The following is a 23,541-nucleotide window of genomic DNA, read 5'->3' as shown; positions in this document are numbered from 1 at the left end:
GTTGGACTGAGAAGCCTCCTTCCATGAATTCTGTGTACACATCTGGGTGTGTGATGGGCAGCTCAGACATCTGGGCGTAGTAGTAGGGGAGGTAGCGTGCATAATTCATCCTGTCATAAGCAAAGCACCATGGCATCATTGCTCGAATGCTAGCCAAGTGTAGCATCCAGTCTCCCTCTCTGGATGCTCGGATGAGCCCCAACAAGATTTCAACCATGTCCAAATAGGACATCCAGAAGTTCGAGAGGCTGCTGTTTCCACCTCTAAGGAACTCACGGTAGACTTCAAATAGATCCATGATGCGTGTACAAGAGCTGTTCTCGAGGACCTCCTTCAAAGCATGTTGTGAGACTTCTTTCCCAAGGCTGTCAATGGTCTTCAGTGTCTCATTCAGGTGAACCATGTCATTCCTGTGAGTTTCTTCCAACCAGGACAGGAAACCATTCAAGGTCAGTCGCATGAGAGCCTCATACAGGAGCTTGTGTAGTCGCACTGCCCTGTTGTACTTGCGGCCATCCATAACACCAGCAATTGAGCCTTCTGCAATCATGCCAGACTCAATGCAGAGGTCTTTGAGTCCAGCATCTTGGAAACGCTTTCCTATTATTGCCAGCAGTGTGCAGATGGTGTGGAATACCCCAAGCCTAACGATGATATCATGGAACTTGTCATGGTGTTTCCATGTGATCTCGACAGCCTTCGCATACAGGGCTTGGTCAAAGACACAGACAATCTTCCTCAGGCCTAAGCACTGCATGATGCTCAGTGACTGGTTAAGCACCTCGTTGACAGTAGACATTTGTGTCGCTGGAGCATTGATGGTAGGCAGATAGCCTATATTGTCGGGGATGACCGTCATCTCTCCTCGAGTCAGGATGTTGAAGCCTGTCCAGCTGCTGACTGACTGTTCTTCTTGTTGTGACATGCGTGCTAGGACCCAAAGAAGGTTTTTCTCTCTGGCAAGCTTAGTATTGGCTGCAGTATCGGCATCTGACTTTTTGCTTTGTGGTGGCCCTACCCGTTGTCCAGCATTGTAAGTTGGTAACATTGGTGGGGGTCCATCAATGCTTCTCTTCTTTGTTTTGGGAACAGTGGGCATGGGTTGGACAGGAAGTGGGTTGACTGGCTTTGCTTGCACAGCAATCCCATTGACTCTGTGAGATGTTCCCTCACCACTGACAGTTTCTTCAAGACGGTCGATATTGTCCTAGGCTAAAGTTGTGAATATGCCAGGATGGATGTTAGCTGGAAGGGCAATGCCACTCCCTGATGATGAGAGTTTCTGGAGACACAGGGCAGTGTTGATCTCTTCCATCTGTGAATAGGACACACTGTGACCAAGTCGGTTGAGGATGTTTATCAACTCTACATTTCCTGTCAACGATTTGACACTGAATGGCAGAACAATGTGCTTGGAAGGCTTGGTATTTCCACATGTCACTGCATATACTATGTCATGGCCAAATGACTGCAGAAGGCACTGCACTCTCTGGGATGCATGATCAGGATCATTTGAGCCTGTGAGTAGAGAGTACAGGAAGATAATGAGCGACTCTGGAATGGTAGGACATTCTGCTTCTGGTTTGACTTCAGGCGGCCAGGTTTGAGGAACATCTTGACTTTTAATGTCTGCTCTCAATTTGATGGCTGCTTTGGCTATAACATCTTGTGCACTGACACTTTTCAGGGTCTGCAGCTCCCTTTTGAGAGACTGATTTTCTTTGGCAAGTTCCCTCATGGACAAGTTATCGGGATAGAGGAGGAATTTTCCTTTCTCATCAGGGAATATCTGCAAGGCTCCAGCAAACTCACTCTCCAGGTTTCGCCTTATGTGCTTCTTGGTTGATTCCTTGACTTGGGCAATGCCTTGGGAGTTCATTGAAGCTACCAGTCTAGAAGAGAGATCAGTCATTGTCATCACTTGAGGATTGCCAAAAAGCTCCATCCTGATGAAGAGGAACAGCTCATTGTATGCCTTATTCACAGCAGCTTCATACTGAGCTGCAGCATCATCATCTTCATTGCTGGCAACCTCTGCTTTGGAAACCTCTTCTTTGGTGTAAAGTCTATAGCATGACCTGTGGTAGTGCCCTTCAGCTGCTACAAGGTCTCTACTCACAATGGCAAGGATTCTGCTGTCCCTTTTCTTTGTGGCTGCACTCCTGATCTTTGCATCAGCTCGCAGTTCTCGACACTGCACCAGTACTTCTCTCGTATTCTGTCTCTTGGAATATTTGCTGTTTTTCTGACAAAATATGCACTCTGCATCATAAGTCCTAGATGTACTTGGAGCATGTCGAGCTACTCTCTTAGATTGTTTCTCTTCAGCAGAGACACAACTTTTCTTTTCTTTTGCAAGGAGGCCATCAAGAATTTGCTTCATAGTGAAGATACTGCGACACTTTCTGTGGTAGTAGATTGCTGGAATCTGTCCCTCAGGAATGTCTTTTGCCAGTTTCAAAACTGGTGCATGATTTCGTATCTGAGCTGCCCTGAGCAGAGTTCTCCATGAGTCGACACTTTGTAGTGAAACCAGCTTATCTGTATCATCAGAACAGTGGATAATGCACTCCACCCGTGGGCGTTTTGGTATTGGGTAAAAACTTGCTTGTTCACCAGTGGCCATATTCAGTCAGTTTTCACCTGCCACATACAAACAAATACATGTAACTTAGGTGTATGAACACTACTAAAACAAAGTTTACTTTGCTTCACCAGCGTCATATTACCATTATTTATCTTACATAGCCACAAATAGATACATTACCTAGTTGCTATGCAACAGCTGTATTTTGTCCACATGAAGCCGCTAAAATCAACACAAGATGAAAGTTCCTCGTAGCCACTTTAACTAATCATATTAACATATACATTAAAAGAACATGCTAACATTATGGGAAATTAGCTTACAATCTTCTCCAGAGTGAGACAAGAAGATAGATACCAGTTTCCTCTATGTGTGTTTAGTAGAAAGCTATCTGGCTGCACGTTAGCCTAGCTTAGCACAATGAATGGAAGTACACAGTACTGGTTATCCTTGGTTGTTGGCCAACTAAGAACTGTCCCAGAGTTTAAGCTAGGCTAATCAGTACAAGGGGTGTTGAAATGCTATATTTGTAAAAATCTGGGCAAATACACAATCGTGAGAGGCACAGAAACAGGTTTCCTGAAAGAAAAATGAAATAGCTGCTCATTTGGAAAGGTTATCATGTATTATTTTACTTCTGTTAGTGTACCAAATAAAATGGCACCAGTGAAGTTGTGTCACCTTGGGTGATATCGATATCTGGTCTGACCCATGGACTAACTGGCTTTGGTCTAGTTAGTTTCTTAGTAATAATGCCCTTCTAATTTAAGGTTCACAATCACCTCACACAATGAAATAGTATGGGTATATTATACATTTCCTGAATCTTTACAGTCCTGTGAGTATTCCAGTTTTTGTGTTTTGTGTCCCTGATATTCCTAGATGCCACAGGGCTAAAAGAAAGTATATAGTTTAGGCGAACATTGCAGAAAGATGTGTGTTATTGACGGGTTGAAGAGCTCAAGTGACCTCTATATTTGTGAGAAATATCCACAACAGGGCTTGAATGAAAGCTAAGAAGGTCCCCTTTAAAATGATACCAAAGACAATATTATAGAACATTGAAAAATGTCCTGACCATGAGGCTAAACCAGGATATGCACCAGCGTCTAAAATGCAATTTAGTTTAGCGGGTGGTTAACTTCATGAGCTGATAACTGTGATACAGCTGCCACTCAGGAATGGTTATCATACCAAAATATCATCTACAGACATGGATCCTTTCAAAAATTATAAGTAAGTTTTGCCACCTTGAGTGTACCGAAATAGGAAATTTTGGGCTCTGGCCCATGGACTAATACTCGTGTGTGTGTGTGTGTGTCTGTGTGTGTGTGTGTGAGCTGAGGGTACCGACATAGATGTACAGAGAATTTTTATTCGACAAAATTTAGGAGTAATCTAAATGTTTACGAATGCATCTTAATATATGTGTTCATGCATTTGTGTATTAATGTGTTCGTTTGTGTGTTCGTGTGTGTATGACTGCACCATGAGTATTTCCCCACTCCGTTTGACCTGTCCTATGTGTTAAATTTTAGCTCTCACTCACCACAGTAACTTTGAGTTCTCCCTCTCTCTTTCAAACTAACCCAGAATAGCTGTGTGGAGAACATAACTGAAATGCTTGTGGTAGAGTTCCCCTTAAGCAAGGCACTTAACCGTCAAGCCACTCCTGGTGCACTGCAGGCTGTGGTTGAACAGAGCAGCTCACAGGTGTGAAAGTGTGAAAATGTATGAAAGAACTGTGCTGAAACTAGGGTATTCATGACTGCTGCTGCATTTTAGTAGTTGTCAGCTACTCCCAAAAAGTAGTCGGGTAGTCGATTAATCGCGAGAGATATATTGTGGAAGTTAGGATGACAATGACAATTTCAGTGCTCGTCAAAATGTTCTCAAATATAACCAGTAAAGGGTTCACTAATGTAGGCAGTACCAACCTGGGAGTGGATGAAATCGCAGAGTACTCGATTGGCTCTGAGACGCTGTTTACAAATGAGCCGCAGTCTGATTGGTCTAAACCCCCAGCACATCTGTCTGAGCTGGATACTGTTTGACTGCAGTAACAACGCGACAGCTTCCTCGCAGGTGTTTCAGTTTAACTAGTGACCATGTTAACTGGTGACTTTCAGCCCAGTGCGTCTGTGGCCGTCGTGGTGACGGCAGCTGTTGAACGTCAAAAGCCTTAAATTATCCTAAATACAATGTTCAATGTGTGTGTGTGTGTGTGTGTGTGTGTGTGTGTGTGTGTGTGTGTGTGTGTGTACCAACAATAATCATTCACATTTCTTGAAGTTAGTTTTAATGTGGGGAAAAACAGATTAGCAGAGCAGCTAGCGCAGGGATGGGTACCATGATCCAGAAAGGGCCGGTGTGGGTGCAGGTCTTTTTTTCCAACCAAGCAGTTACACACCTGCGTCTATTAGTCAACCAATAGTCTTTGCTAAGGACCTTGATTTGTAGAGTCAGGTAGACTCAGGTGTGTAACTGCTTGGTTGGGACAAACAACCTGCACCCACACCGGCCCTTTCTGAATCATGTTGCCCACCCCCGAGCTAGCGTCTAATGAAGAATTTGACATTATAACGTTGCAGGTTAAAATGATTAGATATGGTTTACCCACCGATTGAAGATAACGGTATAAAATACAGCTGTGGTTCGTTTACCACATTATAAGAAACGTTACGAGAGATGAATGAGTCTTGCTGAGCACTATTTAACTTACATAAATGTTAGCATAGATATTGAGCACATATGAGTATTTAAATTGATTTAAGTAAAATTAGAGGCTTTTAGGAGGACAGTACGTGTTCTAGTCATGTTCAACAGTTGCCGTTGTAGGCAGACGATCAGTAGACGATCGGTATACTCCGGAAGTCGGAAGTTGTTACGAAGCAATTCTATTGGTCAGTCGGTTAAAGGGTCCTTTCAGCCTACTTTGAACAGTTGTTGCCTGTGTTTATACTGTCACGTTGGCGGCAAAGTAGTAGTAGTAGTAGTCAACGGCACATTAATGGTATAATACTAATAATAATAATAATCGTGTAATGCTATTGATAACGTGAAGACACAATAGGACTGAGACCCTAACCCTAAGGGTATATGGATCGTCTAGGGTATACCGATCGTCTATCAACAGCCGTCACTAAAGTCACCAGTTGACACGGTCACTCGTTAAGCCGAAACACAGGGATAGCGGGAGTCTTTCCTTCTCTTATACCTAAAATTCTGTTTATTTAATTTGGTATAATATAGAAAATGATTCTGTTTATTTAACATAGCGTAACGTAGAAAATGATCAAACCAAAAAAATTTATGTTGGAACCACAGCTCCACCCGCTGTATTTCTGCTGTAGCTGCATGGCCACTGCTCCATTACTTCAGTGTTAAAACCACAGAGGCAGTGTCGACTAGTGGTTTTAATAGTCGACTATTCTGTGAAAGCCCTAGCTGAAACATGTCCTGCGATTTCAGCAAAAATGGTTTTTGTTGATTTAAACTTCAAAAATGATTAAAAATGATTAAAAAAAAAGTCAGCAGAGAATTGTTTTAAGTAAAATGAACTGAGCATGAAAGTGAATTTGAATTATTGACAGATATGTCAAATCATCTTGAATATTCCGTATATGCGCATATACATATTTCAAATTAGACTGATTTTTTTCACTGCTAATAAAATTTAAATTGACCTCCTATGGGAATATTTTATCCACCAAGGACAGACGTTTGCTTTTATCCCCCATAAAGTACCAGAGGTATCTGTTTATTTTGTACTGTTGATGCTGTTGGACGGTATGTTTATACTTCCAAATTAGGATACTAACCTCCATATTTACTGATCATGGTATTGATTATAGTTTGGTTAAATGGTGTTTTGACATGCTGTTCCTTTATAAGCGTCTGGGAAGGCAAACCAAGAGCTCTGACCGTAGCCCATTAATGGAATGCGTTCAGCCGTGTAGAGCGAGATGTTGTCTTTCCAGGGAGAAGTCAGGCCATATCCAGAGAATCCCCTCTTATTAAAACAGCTGAGTCCAGTTTCTTCTAAGTTAACAGGGAGAGGGAAACTTTATTTTCTTGAGAAAGATGGGTTGCTGGGAGGGTCTTGTCCCTATAGCAGAGCTGATTGTCTTTCTTTCTCTTTGTCCATCTCTCTGTCTCTGTCTTTCACTCTCTGTTTCTCTCTATCGTGATGAAGAATGGAGAGAAAGAGGGATGAAGGACATTGACAGACAAGTAAAACAAAGATTACAGTGTATGGAAGATGTCAAAGGAGTTGAATGAAAAACAAGAAAACTGTCTATGAAGTCTACACATGTGCTGTCTGAGTCTGTGATTTCACCTTATCTTAACCACTTTAAAGTGAACAGGTCTGCTGTTTTTTCTCTTCAACTTCTCTCCTTTCCTTTCCTCTCCTGTCTTCTATGCTACAGAGCTGAACCCCACAGGTAAGCAAGCGTACTGTATAGTCTGTAGTCATGACATGAATGGTACTTGTAGGAATAAGTGTGTGCACGCACACACACACACACACACACACACACACACACACACACACACACACATAGGGTACTGTATATACAGGAAGAGACCACTGCCTACTGTTTATGTTCCTGTAACATGATAGTTTGGGAGACGTGGGATAGACACTCATATACACACATGCACACACACACACACACACACACACACACACACACACACACACACACACACACACACACACACAAGGTACATACATTCTGCCTGTAAGCTATGAGGCTTTCAGTCCCAAAGTACCAAAGAGAGTCTTAGATACATACACTTCTGACATCAGCTAACACTCACATACTTTCTGCTTCCTGAATGAAATGAGTAAATATTCACCAGTTACTTTATACTGTGTAGATTGGTTATGGCTGAACAGAAATAGCACAAGTTCCTGGGCTTATATTCATAGCTATATCATCTTTCACATATAAACACACACACATAAACTCGCATACTCACTCATACAGTGAAAGCAGAGGCCCAGACGCACACATACACACACACACACACACACACGAGTGCAAACATATACAAACATACCCATGGACAGACAGCACAGTTGTACAGTAGTGTTCCTAGCTGTCAGTAAGTGTTTGTTTTAGTTGGTCTGTGTTTGTGTGCTTTGCTACAGAATAGGATGTCCTGTAATCTAGAGTGGATTTAGAAACCCTGGACACACACACACACACACAAATAAAGACAAGGCAAGGGGCATGAATGGAGCAAAGACATCTCTCTCACTGACACACACACAGACACACGTGTACACATAAATTCTCTCTCTGTCTGTCTCTCACACACACATGTGCATGCATTGGTGTGTGTCTGACATCACTGCAGCTGCAGAGAAAGAACCTGATCCTCCACAGTGGTCCTCTATTAAAACAAACACTGTGAACACATATGCACACACATGTACACACACGCACATACAGCTTCCAGATAATTGGAATCAGAGTTCTTGGTGACAGTGGTTTTATAAAGGGAAAACAGCAAACAATAAAAACATTCTATCCTCCAAACGTCCATGTAATCATTGCCTCTTACATGCAGCGGCTCTCCTTCGTCATGCCCTCTTATACAGGCAGTTTCACCATGCTGCTGTCCCATGGCTGCACAACCAAAGGATGAACTTGTGCAGGAGTGGGATACTTTGCCCTCCCCTCTTTAAGCTCTACTTCATCAAAGTTAAAGGGTTTTACAATACCAGAGGAAATCATCCTGACTAAATCATCCCCCCTTTCTATTGAGCACAATGTTGTTAATTAAAAGATTTCAAAATTGTAAAATTTTAAGGAAACCGTAAACCTGAATCAATCAGTCTTCACATCTTGTTTGAGAATTTTGAAACATCTGCCACAAAATTTTCAACATATTAAAATGAAAATAGAATTATTTTCTGTATGTTAAGGGAAATCATGATATTCTATGGTTAAAAACAATGCAATATTCAGTATCAGAATCAGAATACTTTATTCATCCCCAAGGGGAAATTGTATGGTGTGCATCTTTATATATGCGAAATATGTTGTATGCTATGCAAGTTGCTAGCCTCAGATAGTGAGCCAGATAGCCTAACATGACTGTATAGTATAGATAAATGCAGCAAATCAGAAATCAGTTAGCTAGCTGAAGAGTTAAGATCTGATTTTGAATAAACTACAAATTAATGTGAGTATGTTATGACCAGGAAAAAAAATAATAACTAATAAATAAATATATACACACACATACATACATATAACGTTTTTTTCCAAAACTGTCAATGGTGTTATAAGTGCTCAACTAATGAGGAGTGGAATATCAATACAGGTACAGGAAAACTTTTTTCCTGCATCTGTATTGAGATATATATTATATGTGTGTGTGTGTGTGTGTGTATGTGTCAACGTGTGACGCTGGGCAACATAACTGTATGTTTCTTTGTGAAAAAAACATTAGCAGCTGATGAGTGCGAGATGCACGAAACAGGCCTGTACTGCTATGCATTAAAATCTTTTTTCCGCCATTGACGGTTTCGAAAAAAACGCTATATATATCCAGTTAGTCAAGAAAATGTTCTATGACTAACTGGATTCCCAATAATCCAGTTACTTGACTAACTGGATTATTTTGCTCCTTATTTGTTGAGCATTATCCCTACCGTTGAGTGTTTTTTTTAACAAGGTTATATATATATAACACAAATAATTACAAAATATATGCTTATATCTATGTATGTCTGCAACTGCTATATATATGTACTATATATATATAATCCAGTGAGTCAAGTTAAATTCTTTATGAGACAGTACAAGCCTGTTTCATGCCATAAGCGATCATCAGCTGTCAATAAAGCTACACGGGAAAGGACATACCATTTACTGCCTCATCATGCACATCACGTGCGCAATGTCCAATGGGAAAGGGAGAGGTGCAACATTAAAAAATTCAAAAAACATATGATTGCTAATGGTCCAATCGGGGGGGGGGGTTGGTATTTGTCTATTGGCATGATTTATTTATAATTACAAAATATATGCTTATATCTATGTATGTCTGCAACTGCTGGCCAATTCATTCCTGTTATTCAATGTGGACATTTCTGGTTCGCAAATGATAAAATAGTTTTCAGTTAGACATAGATTGCATATTTTACTACTGGTTGAATATGCTTTGTTCTTTGAGAGGATTTTCCAGGTGGTTGAATAATTAATGTTTCTGTCCAATGACCAAATATAACAGCTTAAAGATGTTACATTCTTTAAACTGTTGTTTCTAAAGCTACACGTGTGCATTAAACCTCTATTTAAATGTTCCCTCTGTTAGACTGACGTATGTCTCTATTTTGCTGTTGTCATTTCTCATCACTGTAGCTTGGTAGATAACTCCCTTCGTCTGGCATCTTCCTTCGAGGGGGCATAAGTTGTTCACACGGCAGTTGCAGTTGGGGGAGTCCGGTTCTGGTGAAGGTGTCATTGATTTGTTCATGATTCTTGTGTTGTGGGACGATATTATTTGTTGAATTTTAGGCATGCAGCTGTAACTAATTTTGATGGTGTTCCTATTGAATATCTTCCTCAGTTAATGTAGCGAATTCAGGGGGCAGCCGGTAATCCGCTGCTGCTGGGAATTGAACCCAGGTAGCCCAGACCACGGGCAACCATGCTAACAAGTCAACTAAAGGGTCCAACCCGTTAGCCAAGGGCTAGCGAGTCTAGTCCTCCGTGGTCGTTACAATACATTCCCCCCTTTGGGAAGTGTTTGCCAACGCTTTAACATATCAGCTCCCTCACGCTCTGGGCGCACGCGCTTCTGATGGCCTCACGGTCTCACCATCCCACTTCTGACACCAATGTAGCGAATTCAGGGACAGCTGGGAATCCGCTGCAGCCGGGAACCGAACCTGGGTAGCCCAGACCACAGGTGACTGTGCTAACCAGTCAACTAAAGGGTCCGTCAATTGCTACATCAGTCACTCTATATATATATATATTTATTCATTTTTCGACAAGGATCAGAGGACAGCAGTAGTGATCGATGTAGCAATCCCAAGCAACGGCAACATCAGGAAGAAAGTGCATGAGAAGCTAGAGAAATGCCAGGGGCTGAAGGAAGAACTAGATCGGATGTTAGAAGGCGAAGTCCACAGTAGTCGCAGTGGTAATAGGAAGATAGGAGGACTAGGGGCTGTGACCCCCACACTGGGAGAGTGGCTCCAGCAGATTCCAGGAACAACATTTGAGGTCTCTGTCCAGAAGAGTGCAATCCTAGGAACGGCTAAGATACTGCGCAGAACCATCAAACTCCCAGGTCTCTGGTAGAGGACCTGAGCTCGATGAAGACACACCACCCAAAAAAGGATGAGGGATATATATATATATATATATATATATATATATATATATATATATATATATATATATATATGATGTGTGTGTTTAGAGTGGTTTTCGTAGTAAAGATAATAATTTTCTCAGCTTCACACTGCATTGGCAAGCCACATGTGATATGAATAGTTACTGAAACATGTTTTTTCAGTCCACTAAATCTTGTATACTGTCCAGTATGATCCTAATTATACACTTAGTGGTGCTGAATAAGACACATGGTTTTTTGAAAGGTGCTGATTGTCAAATCAGAACAGCACAATTGATATACACGCACAGTTATACACACACACACACACACACACACACACACACACATACCTTACCCGGTAAATTCCAGTGGTAAGTGGTCTAACTTTTCCTCAGCGGCCTGGGAATGTACAGGGATATAGTAGAACAAGACTAGATTTACAGCCATTCTCTCACTCACTCTCTCTCTCACTTACTCCCACTCTCTCTCTCTCTCTCTCTCTCTCTCTCTCTCTCTCTCTCTCTCTCTCTCTCTCTCTCTCTCTCTCTCACACACACACACACACACACACAGTGGTGACTAGTAAATGGTGATGGTGAAATTGAGATGGAAAAATCCTGGTCTTTCCCAAACCTCTAAGAACCTTCTCTCTCTCGCTCTCGCTCTCTTTCTCCTCCTCCTCCTCTGCCAGCTTCCACCCTTTACCAATTCCATCCTTTCTTTTCTTCCTTCTCCGCTCCCCCTCCGTCATTCTCACACTCTCACATTCTGCTCTCACTGCATGTCACTTTTCAGACTGAGGAATTGGAAAGCAATCAAGAAAAAAAGAGAAAAAGGAGAGGGAAGGGGAAACAGAGGGAGGGTAGGACAGACAAACTATGGATTACAGATGATGGAGAGAAGAAAAAAATGATAGAAACAGATTGAAGAGGGAGAAGGACAGACTGAGAGAAGACACTGCAGGTTGGGAGGGAGTGAGAATGGCAGACTGAGAGACAGACATAAAAACCAGGATGGGAAGAGAAGGAGAAAGAGGGAGATTGATAGATGAAAACTTGGAGTGGGTCATTGAAAAAAATGAATAGAGTCAGAGAGAGAGAAACAAACGAGGCCTCTGTTCGTTCTTTCACTATTTCTTCATCTTTCAATCATTCTTTCAATCATCTCACCATTCCTGTCTCTACTCTTTTATGTTTCCCTCCCTGCAAAAAACACCACTTTATCAAGGTATGCTTATTTCAAGATATTTCTGGTGAAGTTTTCTCATCCCACTTGCAGATGATATTGCTCATTTCAAGAACGTGCTCTTGTTTCATAGTTGTAAGACTTGTTTCAGGGCATTTACTTGAAAAAAAAACTCAAAGTTTCTTGCTTTTAAGATTTCTTTTCCTGTTTAGTGAAACATTTTTCATAACAAGTGTTCATCATGAAACAAGTACTATTTTTTTAAATTGTGCAATATCTGTCAGCAGAATAAGAACATATTGTTGAAATAAGCATTGAGACATAAAACAACATCAAATAACTCAGTACGTTTGTCTTTTTTGCAGTGTGTGGATGTTTCTGTGGCTTCTGAAAGCAAACCACCACTCTTAAACGTTCTCCATCTCTAAGGCTGCTGGCCCTGATATGATCGGCCATTGCATTAAAAACCTATTCTTATGAGGAATTAGTTAATTAGGTAATATCAACAAATGTCAGCCTGCTTTCATAGCACCAGTAAGACTACACACAGAGTGAATGGAGATGCACCGCCTATATCATCCCAAGTTTTTATACAAAGTCCTCCCTGCTGTTCACCCCCCCCCCACAAATTTATATTAAGAACATCCTTTTAATGACTATCGTTTGGTTGCACTTTACTGGAAAAAGGGCATGGCACAAGCGTGTTGAGTCTTCACTGTAGGAGTGTGAAGCCATGGAAGCCAGGATGAAATGGCAAACATGCAGATCTGGTAGATCACACTCATGGAACAACTTCATGAACAGACACTACGTCAGCACCAACCACATTGTTTTATTTGACAGCAGGGGAGGTGCTAACACAGCAGCACCGGTGACTTGTACCTTTTCACTGTATCTCTGGGATTTGGTGAAGCTGAACATTAATGTAATTACCACACATATCAACTTCTCTGTCAGTACGTTAAGTAAAAATGACAATGTTGAGGGTTGTAACCTGAAGTTCAGGTCAATTCAGTGCTCTTTCAATCTTAAAGTCAATACAGCCAATTTCAAATGTCAGTGACCAAACTGGAGAAGGGTACAGTAAAAAGCAACAATAACCAGGCTCTGAACTTGTCATCAAATGAATCAGATAATTGATCTTTAATGAATCAATGAACCTGTTCTATCAAAAGGGTGTCGGTCTGTGGTAAGCCCAACATATCTTAAACCACATAGCATCTCAAATCTGTTGCTGCTAGATGGTATTGGAGTTCTTCATGGTGATTAGTTTTCTAAAACAGGAACATGCTGTATGGGGGTTAGGGGCTCTTGGATGGGCGGCGTGGCCTGTCATCTGCCTGCTTGGCAGTAGAGGGAACACAACCTTGTCTGCTGCTCAGCTCTCTGACCGCCTGGTTGGCCACACTGCTTATCCCCTCTAGGTTTTGTTAATCGCCTTACGTTTATTTGTTTTTTGTTTTTTGCTTTTTTTCTTATATTCCCATATTTATATTTCCTATATTTAAAAAAAAGGGGGGGCGGAGGGTGTGCTCCAATTATCAGGGCTCAGCCTCCCTGGGAAAGTTTACTCTAGGGTGCTGGAAAGGAGGCTCCAACCAGGAACAATGAAGATTCCATCCTGGCCGTGGAACAACGGACCAACTCTTTACCCTTGCGGAAGTGCTGAGGGGGCATGGGAGTTTGACCAGCCAGTCTACATGTGTTTTGTGGACTTGGAGAAGGCTTACGACCGTGTACCCTGGGGCACTCTGTGGAGGGTACTGCGGGAGTATGCGATCCCGGGGCAGTTGCTACAAACCATCCTGTCCTTGTATAACCAAAGTGAGAGCTGTGTCCGTATTATCGGCATAAAGTCAAACACATTTTCGGTGGGTGTCGGACTCCGCCAAGGTTGTCCCTTGTCTCCGATTCTGTTTGTGATATTCATGGACAGAATCTCAAGGCGCAGCTAAGGTGAGGAGTGTGTCCATTTTGGGAACCTCAGAATTGCATCTCTGCTCTTCGCAGATGATGTGGTTTTGTTGACTTCATCAGTACGTGGCCTCCAGCGTGCACTGGGGCGGTTTGCAGCTGAGTGTGAAATGGCCGGGATGAGCGTCAGCACCTCCAAGTCTGAGGCCATGGTTCTCTACCGGAAAATGGTGGATTGCTTCCTCCAGGTTGGGGATGAGTTGTTGCCTCAAGTTAAGGAGTTGAAATATCTCGGGGTCTTGTTCACGAGTGAGGGTTGGATGGAGCGGGAGATTGACAGGCAGATTGGTGCAGCATCAGCAGTAATGCAGATGTTGTACTGGACTGTTGTGGTGAAGAGGGAGCTGAGCTGGAAGGCAAAGCTCTCAATTTACCAGTCAATCTTCATTCCAACCCTCACCTATGGTCAAGAGCTTTGGGTAGTGACCGAAAGGGTGAGATTGCAGATGCAAGGGGCTGAAATGGGCTTCCTCCGTAGGGTGTCAGGGCTCAGCCTTAGAGATAGAGTGAGGAGCTCGGACATCTGGAGGGAGCTCGGAGTAGAGCCGCTGATCTACATGTTGAAAGGAGCCAGTTAAGGTGGTTCGGGCATCTGATTAGGATGCCTCATGGGCGCCTTCCTTTTGAGGTTTTCTGGGCACGTCCAACTGGGAGGAGACCCCGGGGTAGACCCAGAACCCGCTGGAGGGACTACATGTTCAATCTGGCCTGGGAATGCTTTGGGATCCCCCAGGAAGAGCTGGATGGCATTGCTGGGAGAGGGACATCTGGAATGCCCTACTTAGCTTGCTGCCACTGCGATCTGACCCCGGAGAAGCGGCTGATGATGAGATGAGACTTTTTTTCTTTAGTTGGATTTTTCAGTTATGATTAAAAAAGTCACAATCATGAGGTCAGCCATGTTCTGTCTGTTCATCAAATCATTTAATCATTTTCCAGTTTTCTTAGTAATCTCTCTCTCGGGTTATATATTATGTTTTAGAGCATTTCAGCTCTGCAGACTCCTGTCTTTTTATCTCTGTCTTTCTGTGTGTGTGTGCGTATGCATGTGTGTTTGTACCTCTTTCTCTGTCAAACAGGGTGATAAACAGCTATAGTTAAGCATTGATTTGCACATTGATGTAAAACGTTCCAGCATCAAAAACTTCCTTCAGTCTCTTCTCTCTTCTTCTTGCCTGTCATCTCTCGAGCATTTGTTCTTTTTCACTCTTCTCACACTGTCGTTTCCACTCCTTTTTCCACTCCTCTCAGGTTCTCTCCCCTCTCCTCTCCTCTTGTTCTCTCTCGCTCTCTCTCTCTCTCTCTCTCTCTCTCTCTCTCTCTCTCTCTCTCTCTCTCTCTCTCTCTCTCTCTCTCTCTCTCTCTCACTAACCCCCCCTCCCACGTCCACTCTGTCTTTTCCATAGCATCCAGAAAAGAAGGGCTAAACCCAAAGGAAAATCCCCCTCAAGTTTTCTCCCTATATCTCCCCCTCTCTCCTCTTTTCTTTCACCCCCCCCCCCGCACGTTATTCTAGCTAATGGTGTTTTTTCTGCCAAGCTCAGCACTGCTTATGCTCAGAACACAGTTATGATTGGCTCTCCTCTCCTCCTCTAACCTACCTTGTCCTCTTCTCCTCCCCTCCGTTCCATCTTTTCTCTTTTCATTTCATTCTTCCTCTCCTCCCTTCTCCCCTCCTCTCCTCCCAATCTCAGTTCTTCTCTTCTTTTCTCCATTTCTCTCCTATCCCCCAAACCCTCCTTTTTTCCAGCAAGAGTTTGTTAGACCAAACTTTCTCTGGGAAACACCTCGCCAGACTCTGTGTTGATGTTAAGTCTCTCTCTCTCTCTCTCTCTCTCTCTCTCTCTCTCTCTTAGAGTGACCTGATATGCATGTAATTTGAATATATCTTGTGTTTGCTGTCCTAACAATTGTAACTGAGCCACTGTTTTGAAAGTAAGCCTTAAAGGCGATGTTCTGATCCTGTTTAATTTGCCGTGGGGGAGTTTGGCGGAGGTGGGAGTCCCTTAAAGGGGAAGTGGTGTGTGATTGTTGGGACGTGTGCAGTGAAGGAGCTGCACGGGAGGAGATGGGGAACCTACCCATGTGCTCCCCGGAGGTGCTCAGGAAAATATGCACTTGCTTTAATTAAGAAAATGGGTTTGAACTTTCTGTTTGAGTTGGAATATGGCCACAGTTTGTCTTGTGTATCTTACTGAGGTTATTCTGCCAAAATAGAATATCCGCTATTTTAATGAATTAACACGTAATCTGATGAAGAAGGAAAGCAAAAACAGTCTCGGTAAAATTCTTAGGAATTTTAAGGATGTGTATTTTGAGAAGAGACAGTTGTCTTTTTTGAAATGACGACTTCAGATAACACAATGCTATCTATTGCTAAGAAGCTATAGATGGCATTGTGGATTAAACCCCTTTCAAATTCTGATCCATATGGGGGTCTTTAACATGCAAAAAAAAAGTTTAAACAAGGCGTCTAGACCACAAGTTTAAAATTTCATCATGCTGTTTCATGCCGGACCCAAGCTGGCAGGAGCAGAATGTGACATCACCATCTGAGATCATCACTGTCAAGTCAAGTCAAATTTCATTTGTATCGCCCTAAATCACAATTCAGTCCCAGAGAGCTTTACAATCACATTACATTCTGTACAATGTACAACACCCCCCTATCCTTAGACCCTCTGTTCACATGAGGAAAAACACCACGGGAAAAAAAAAATTCACAGGAAAATAATGGGAGGACCCTTGGGAAGATATAGCTTGTTCTTTTTTTCCTATGATGAAAATGATCATTCACCTTGGTTCTCTTACAACACACACCCACATATACACTTGTCTTTTTTCCTCACCTCACATCTATCACTCTTTCCCCTTTAGTGTGTCTGTATGTTTGTCAGTCTGTCTGCCTGTCTGTCTGATAAAGTAATCTTTGATGGTGTTTTGTATCTCTATACCCCCACTCCCCTACTCTCAATTCAATTTAAATGTGGCTTTATTGGCATGGCAGGAAGAGGACCTGGTTTGCCAATGCATTAGTAACAATGGTAAACATTAAGAAAGAATGAATAATAGATTAACCATATTCTCCCTCTCTCTCTCTTTTTTTTTCTGTATCCCTCCTGCACTCCTCTGTCTCTCTCATTTTACCCCTCGCGCTCTCTCACTCTCTCTTGCTCTCTCTCAGGCGTTCCCAGGGTGCTTCAGTCCAAGTTCTCTTTGCCCCTGATTCTGGTGTGTGTGCCATCCTCCCCAGCCAAGAGCGCCAACCACAAAATCACAATAGAGACCAACAAACCCCCTGTTAGCATCAGCTCCATCTTTCCTGGTAACACACACACACAAACACACACACACACAAACAGATGCAGACCCCTCTATATACAGTGTACACCCAGAGAGTATACACATGCAGTCAGAAATTTATCATGCATGTTCACATTTATTCCAGTAAAACAACTGGATTTGACCAGATTCAAGATTGAATTGGACTTGAGAGGAAGGACAAGAGGTTGCACATTGTACTCTCTCTCTCTCTCTCTCTCTCTCCAGCTGCAGTCTCATCCAGAGAGTCTTAAGCAAGTTTGAAGATGCCAAAAAATAAAAAATCTGAATACAAACAAAATGAAGAAAAACTCCAATATTACAAAGAGCTTAAACTGGCCTGAGGCAGAAAAATGGATGCCAACAAAGAGACAGTGAGATAGAAGAGCAGTGACAATAGGATTTCCATGAAAGATAAAGAGCAATGTAAATGGAATCTTTTCAGATTTCTCCAAATCCAAGGACTCTTTGTCAATCTGTCTCTGCTCATCTCTCTGTTCTTTTTGATGAAGTAGTCCTCCTGAACAGTATCATAAATAATAGGTGCGTAGGAGAATAAAAATTTCCGAAACGAACATCGTTTATTCCTGTACACTGTCTACATTGGAGAAGAATTTAAGTCGAGCAACATTTCAGACCTTCATCAGGCACCTTTTTTTCCCCAAATATGTACTGAAAATTCCTTTAGCATTTTGAAGGAAAAATTACATGTATTTTTCTCTAATGCTCTCTAGTTCTCGCAGTCCTCTAGATTTTATTTGCATTGATTTTCCATTAACAACACTGACAAATCATCTAAATACAACAGGGATCAACCATGAACAAAGAAAAGGAACAGTAAAGGTTCAAATTGATAGGCATACAAGCAATGACATTCAAATTATGCATCTGTCTGTCTGTCTGTCTCTCTCTCTCACTCTCTATCGCTCTCTCTCTTTCTCTTGCTCTCTCTCTCCCGCCAGAATTTTTTGAGAAGTCTGCGGATAAGGAGGGGAACAGTCTGGCCTTCCAGTTTCTTTCAGGAGCTAGGGTCACTGTGCTGGCCTCGAAGACCTCCCGTAATACACGCACGCACACACACACACACACACACACAGAGGAATGCAGCAGTTTAGGACCATCCGTGTGTATGACAGCCAGGCTGTTCTTATTTTAGCAGGCAGCGCTAATCACATGCTTGTGGAAAGAGCAGGGTGTGTCTCCTGTATTTGCAAGGAGACATCTCAGAACCTGTTTGAAGCAAAGGGGTTTGCTCGCTGAAAGCAGAAATATTTCCTAATTTCTAACACTCAGCACCCTACACATTAAAAACATGCTAATCCTCTGCACCATAAAGAACACCCGGCAGCAGCTGTTTTCCATTGAAACAACTGACCAAAACAAGCATGAAGGGGAAAGAGAGGTTCTCAGTCTCTCTCTCTCTCTTTATCTCTCACTTCATCTGCATGTCTGTCACAGTTCAGATTGATCTTCACTGATGTGATCAGAATTGCACCATACATGGCCAGAACATATTGCAACTACACAACAGATTATAATGCTACAAATAGATGGATGTAATTCATTACAAACTCTATGTTCTCTGTCATAATTTTGCTTTTGCCTGTGTTTATACTCACTAATTCTCTGTATCCCTTTTTCTTTGTATTTTTGTCTTTCTTTGACCCTCTCTCTGTCCCCCGTTGTCTCTGTCTCACTCTCTTTTTCTCAATTCAGTACTATACAGTTCAGTTAAAAATGCTTCTATTGGCATGCCATAAAAATACGTATATTGTCGAAGCATGGTACATGAAATGCATTTGAAAAACATGAGTAAAATTGATTAATCGAACTATGAGATATCGAGTATATACAAATCTTGAATTAAATAAGACATGGGACTAGCTTTTTTTCTCCCTTCTCTCTCCCTCTTCCCTTCCTTTCTGCCCCTCTTTCTGTCTTAATCGCTGTTTTTTCTCTCCTCATTTCCCCATCCTCTCTCTTGCCTCTTTCTCTCTGACTTTATCTTATCCTCTTTCTACCCTTTTGGACTTTTGTTCTTTTCTGTCTCGTTTTTCTTTGTGTGGTTATAAGCTCTTAAAGTGTGTGCATGTATGCGCACACAAACACACACACACCCTTGGGAATTGCAATAATAATGTGATAATAAGGAACAATAGAACTAAACAAATGGAAAACAGCATTTTTCTTCACATTCTTCAAACACGAAGAAAAATCAAAATGTCCTCATCATAATTATTTTCTCTTGGTTTAATTGCCCACTGTCACTGAGACGTGAAGCTTATACTGTGCTGCCAGTTCATAGCTGTGAGAGTTTCCTCTCAGGAGAATGGGCAGTTTTTCTGTGCTTGGACTGTTGTGAGAAAGGGTTTGTGTGGTGCTCAGTTTAGTGAAATATTCCCTCTTAATTTCTGTATATTTATCACATTTGGTGAGAAAGTGCAGCTCTGTCTGTATTTCATTTTTTGTGCCGTCTTGGCACAGCATCTTATCTCTGAGCGGCCATGTCCACCTGTATCAACAGACAGGCTGTGCATGGAGTCTGTCCTTTGTCTGGGTGGTTTTCAGTTTATCAACCCCTGCTGTCCAATACTCTGTCAAGAGTGGGCCTTCTGATTTGGCCCAAATAGCTTTGCATTTTGCTTCTTAGTTTTATTTTTGTGTTCTAACAGGTGATGCATCTCTATATCTGTCTGTCTCTCTCTCCCTCTTTGTCAGAGCGGTATCGTGTTCAAAGTGACAGTTTTGAAGACATGTGGCTGGTGGTGAAGGAGTTGGTCCAGCGGTTTGAGCAGCACTTCACCAGGCTGGGGGTCAAAGACTTCAGAAACAGCTTTTCTGGTCCCTTGCCCCTGGCAGAGTACTTTCAAGCTGTGGATCACCACTTCCAGGTAGATGGACCACAGACTCACACACATACTGTACATGGGCACACATACAGACAAATGCACACAGACAGACGTACTGTACACGAACACACGCAAAATCCATTGCAAAGGAATTTTATTCTAGAGAGACATGAATATACTCATTTTCATACCGCACAATTTATCCACCTCACTCAGCAGGACCTTAATAGATTTAACATATGACTAACCTTAAACTGAATTTCATGTAGCCCTAAGAATTGTTCAGTAGATTTTCAATTCATTTCTTTTAACAATAAGCACAAAAGTTTGACATTCATACAATAAATAACTAAGAATTGGGATGGATGTTTTCAAATGTATGTTTTATTAATTTTGTGCCGTTGCGCTTAACCTTTCCCTTCTGTCTCACTTGTCTGTCCTTGTGTTGGACTGACTGGCTTGACTGGCTCCAAAGAACCATCAAAGCTCATGATGATGAAAATGATCAGGGACGATGTTTATGTTGGCTGAACTCAATATGTCTCACATAGTGGAACCAGCTTACAATAAGCTGGGTACTTTGATTTATGATCATTCAAAAGCGTTTTCTGTTTGGAGTCTGTGTGTGTGTGTGTGTGTGTGGGGGGGTTCTTTTAAAACATTTTATCAAAGCAGCCCAACATGTGTTTATTATCTGTCTGTGCGCTGTGAGGATGTTTGATTTTGTATTTTTGTGTGTATGTCTACAGGTGTGTGTTATAGATAGGTTGATATACTTTGTTAACTTATATAATATTTATTTTTTTATTTTTTGGATTCTCCCCGGCCCTTTTTCTCCGCAATTGTATCCGGCCAATTACTCCACTCTTCTGAGCCGTCTCGGTCGCTGCTCCACCCCCTCTGCCGATCCGGGGAGGGCTGCAGACTATCACACGTCTCCTCCAATACATGTGGAGTTGCCAGCCGCTTCTTTTCACCTGACAGTGAGGAGTTTCGCCAGGGGTACATAGCGCATGGGGAGATCACGCTATTCCCCCCAGTTTCCCCTCCCCCCTGAAAAGGTGCCCCGACCGACCAGAGGAGGCGCTAGTGCGGTGACCAGGACACATACCCACATCTGGCTTCCCACCCGCAGACACGGCCAATTGTGTCTGTAGGGACGGCCAACCAAGCCGGAGGTAACACGGGGATTCAAGCTGCTGATCCCTGTGTTGGTAGGCAACAGAATAGACCGCTATGCCACCCGGATGCCTGATTTTGAGTTTTTGTGTGTATGTCTACACGTGTGTGTTATAAAGAGATAGGTAGATATACTTTATTAACTTATATACCTTATATGTGTGTGTGTGTGTGTGTGTGTGTGTGTAGCTGCGTGTGAGTGCTCAGCAGTATCAAGACCTTTTGGCTGAGCGGGCAGTCCAGTTTAGAGCCATCCAGCGACGTCTGCTGACCCGCTTCAAGGACAAAACCCCAGCACCGCTTCAGAACCTGGACAGCTTGCTGGATGGTACCTACCACCAGGTCAGACACACAAAAACACACACACACATACCAGGGGTTGATTTAAAGGAAAATTTGTACTTTTACTTGTTTCTTCTTGTGTTGCTGTAAAGCCCCTTGAGGCAAATTTGTAATTTGTGATATTGGGCTATACAAATAAAATCGACTTGACTTGACTTGTACATAGAGCAACCAAGAGCTGATTTTGAGGTCGTCCATCACACATCGAGGTTGTCATATACAAAACAGAGCCGAACTAGCACCGTGAGGGCTTCCTTCATTTATTCACAGTAGTAAACAGAGTTTTTCAATAATCGTTATGTTGCTCAGGTGTTTTGTAACAGAATCAAGCAACAGAGGAAAGGTCAGTGCATGATATATAGTATGTGAAAAGAAGGGCACAGTCACGAGCACCAGTTGAATGACTAATCAAATGATCATTTGAACGGCTGCAACACAAGGCTCAATGTTTCCACAAACCATCTCCAATCCAAACCACAGCACACACCACAAAGTTGCTTTCACAAGAAGAATTTGAACATTTATACGTTTTTTAGGCAGAGCGGCATGTTTTATTGAGAACAATAAAATGATTTGGTTTGTAGGTTTAGCTAGTTTCCCATCTGAGGATTGGCTGAATCTATTTCAGAAGTTAGAGATTGTTTATTTAATTCGTAACCAAAGCTTGGGATGTGATGTGAAATGTCAGTGAACGAAAACCCATAAGTTGAAATCACACTCTACGATCGATGACAAACAATCAAAACCGTGCAGGTAAAAGCTGAGTAAAAATGCTGTAGCAGCTACTGTTTTCTTAAGACACTGAACAAAAATAGTATGTTCTGTCTTATAAATCAAAACGTAATAAACATATTTTTTGATAACTCACAGATCTGTTGCTGAATATAACTTTTCCAACACTGCTATGTGTCAACAGTTTTCTTTTTTTTTTTATAGTCGTCCAAAGATGCCTAAATTGTTCTTTCTTGGTTGCCACATGGAAATGGACACTCTGGGTCGAGCCCTGCATACAAACATACATAAACAAATACACAAACTAATATGCATATTCACACACAAGCAAACAAAGGCACATGCACAATACTGTAACACATAAGACCCTTGGTTGATTTCAACCTCTAAAATGGACTCAGACCTTGACTCAGAGGTTTTTGTGCATTGGTGAACACGCCAAACGAACCCAGACCCCTCTAAAAATTCAGTTTATTTAAGGCTCGTTTTGATTGATTTATGCATGCTGAACACAAAGTGGCCCCAGTGCACTTGGCAGTTTGACTTTATTCTATACCTTGAGGATTGCCATACTTTTTTTTTTCTCCCCACTTGCATCTGGCAAACCACCCTACTCTTCTGAGCCGTCCTGGTCGCTGCTCCACCCCCTCCACCAATCCGGGGAGGGCTGCAGACTACCACATGCCTCTTCCGATACATGTGGAGTTGCCAGCTGCTTCTTTTCACCTGACAGTGAGGAGTTTCACCAGGGGTACGTAGCGAGTGGGAGGATCACGCTATTCCCCCCAGTTCCCCCTCCCCCCCAAACAGGCGCCCCGACTGACCAGAGAAGGCGCTAGTGCAGCGACCAGGATACATACCCATATCCAGCTTCCTACCCGCAGGCATGGCCAATTGTGTCTGTAGGGATGTCTGACCAAGCCAGAGGTAACACAGGGATTCGAACCGGCAATACTCGTGTTGGTAGGCAACGTAATAGATCGCTACGCTACGTCCCTGCCATAC

General features: G+C 42.4%; 1 protein-coding gene across 1 annotated transcript in view; it reads left to right on the top strand.

Moving 5' to 3' along the window:
• bbs9 (Bardet-Biedl syndrome 9) overlaps positions 1-23,541 on the top strand; it is a 233,569-nt gene that overhangs the window by 76,490 nt on the left and 133,538 nt on the right. Inside the window, exons 15-18 of the mRNA XM_056286937.1 lie at positions 17,298-17,438; positions 18,397-18,492; positions 20,153-20,325; positions 21,652-21,804. Of these exons, the coding sequence (XP_056142912.1) occupies positions 17,298-17,438; positions 18,397-18,492; positions 20,153-20,325; positions 21,652-21,804 (563 nt within the window). The remainder of the gene's footprint in view (positions 1-17,297; positions 17,439-18,396; positions 18,493-20,152; positions 20,326-21,651; positions 21,805-23,541) is intronic.

This window comes from Lampris incognitus, chromosome 9 (assembly GCF_029633865.1).
Source record: "Lampris incognitus isolate fLamInc1 chromosome 9, fLamInc1.hap2, whole genome shotgun sequence".
In the NCBI taxonomy this organism is placed as follows: Eukaryota; Metazoa; Chordata; class Actinopteri; order Lampriformes; family Lampridae; genus Lampris; species Lampris incognitus.
This window is presented reverse-complemented; position numbering and strand designations above follow the sequence as displayed.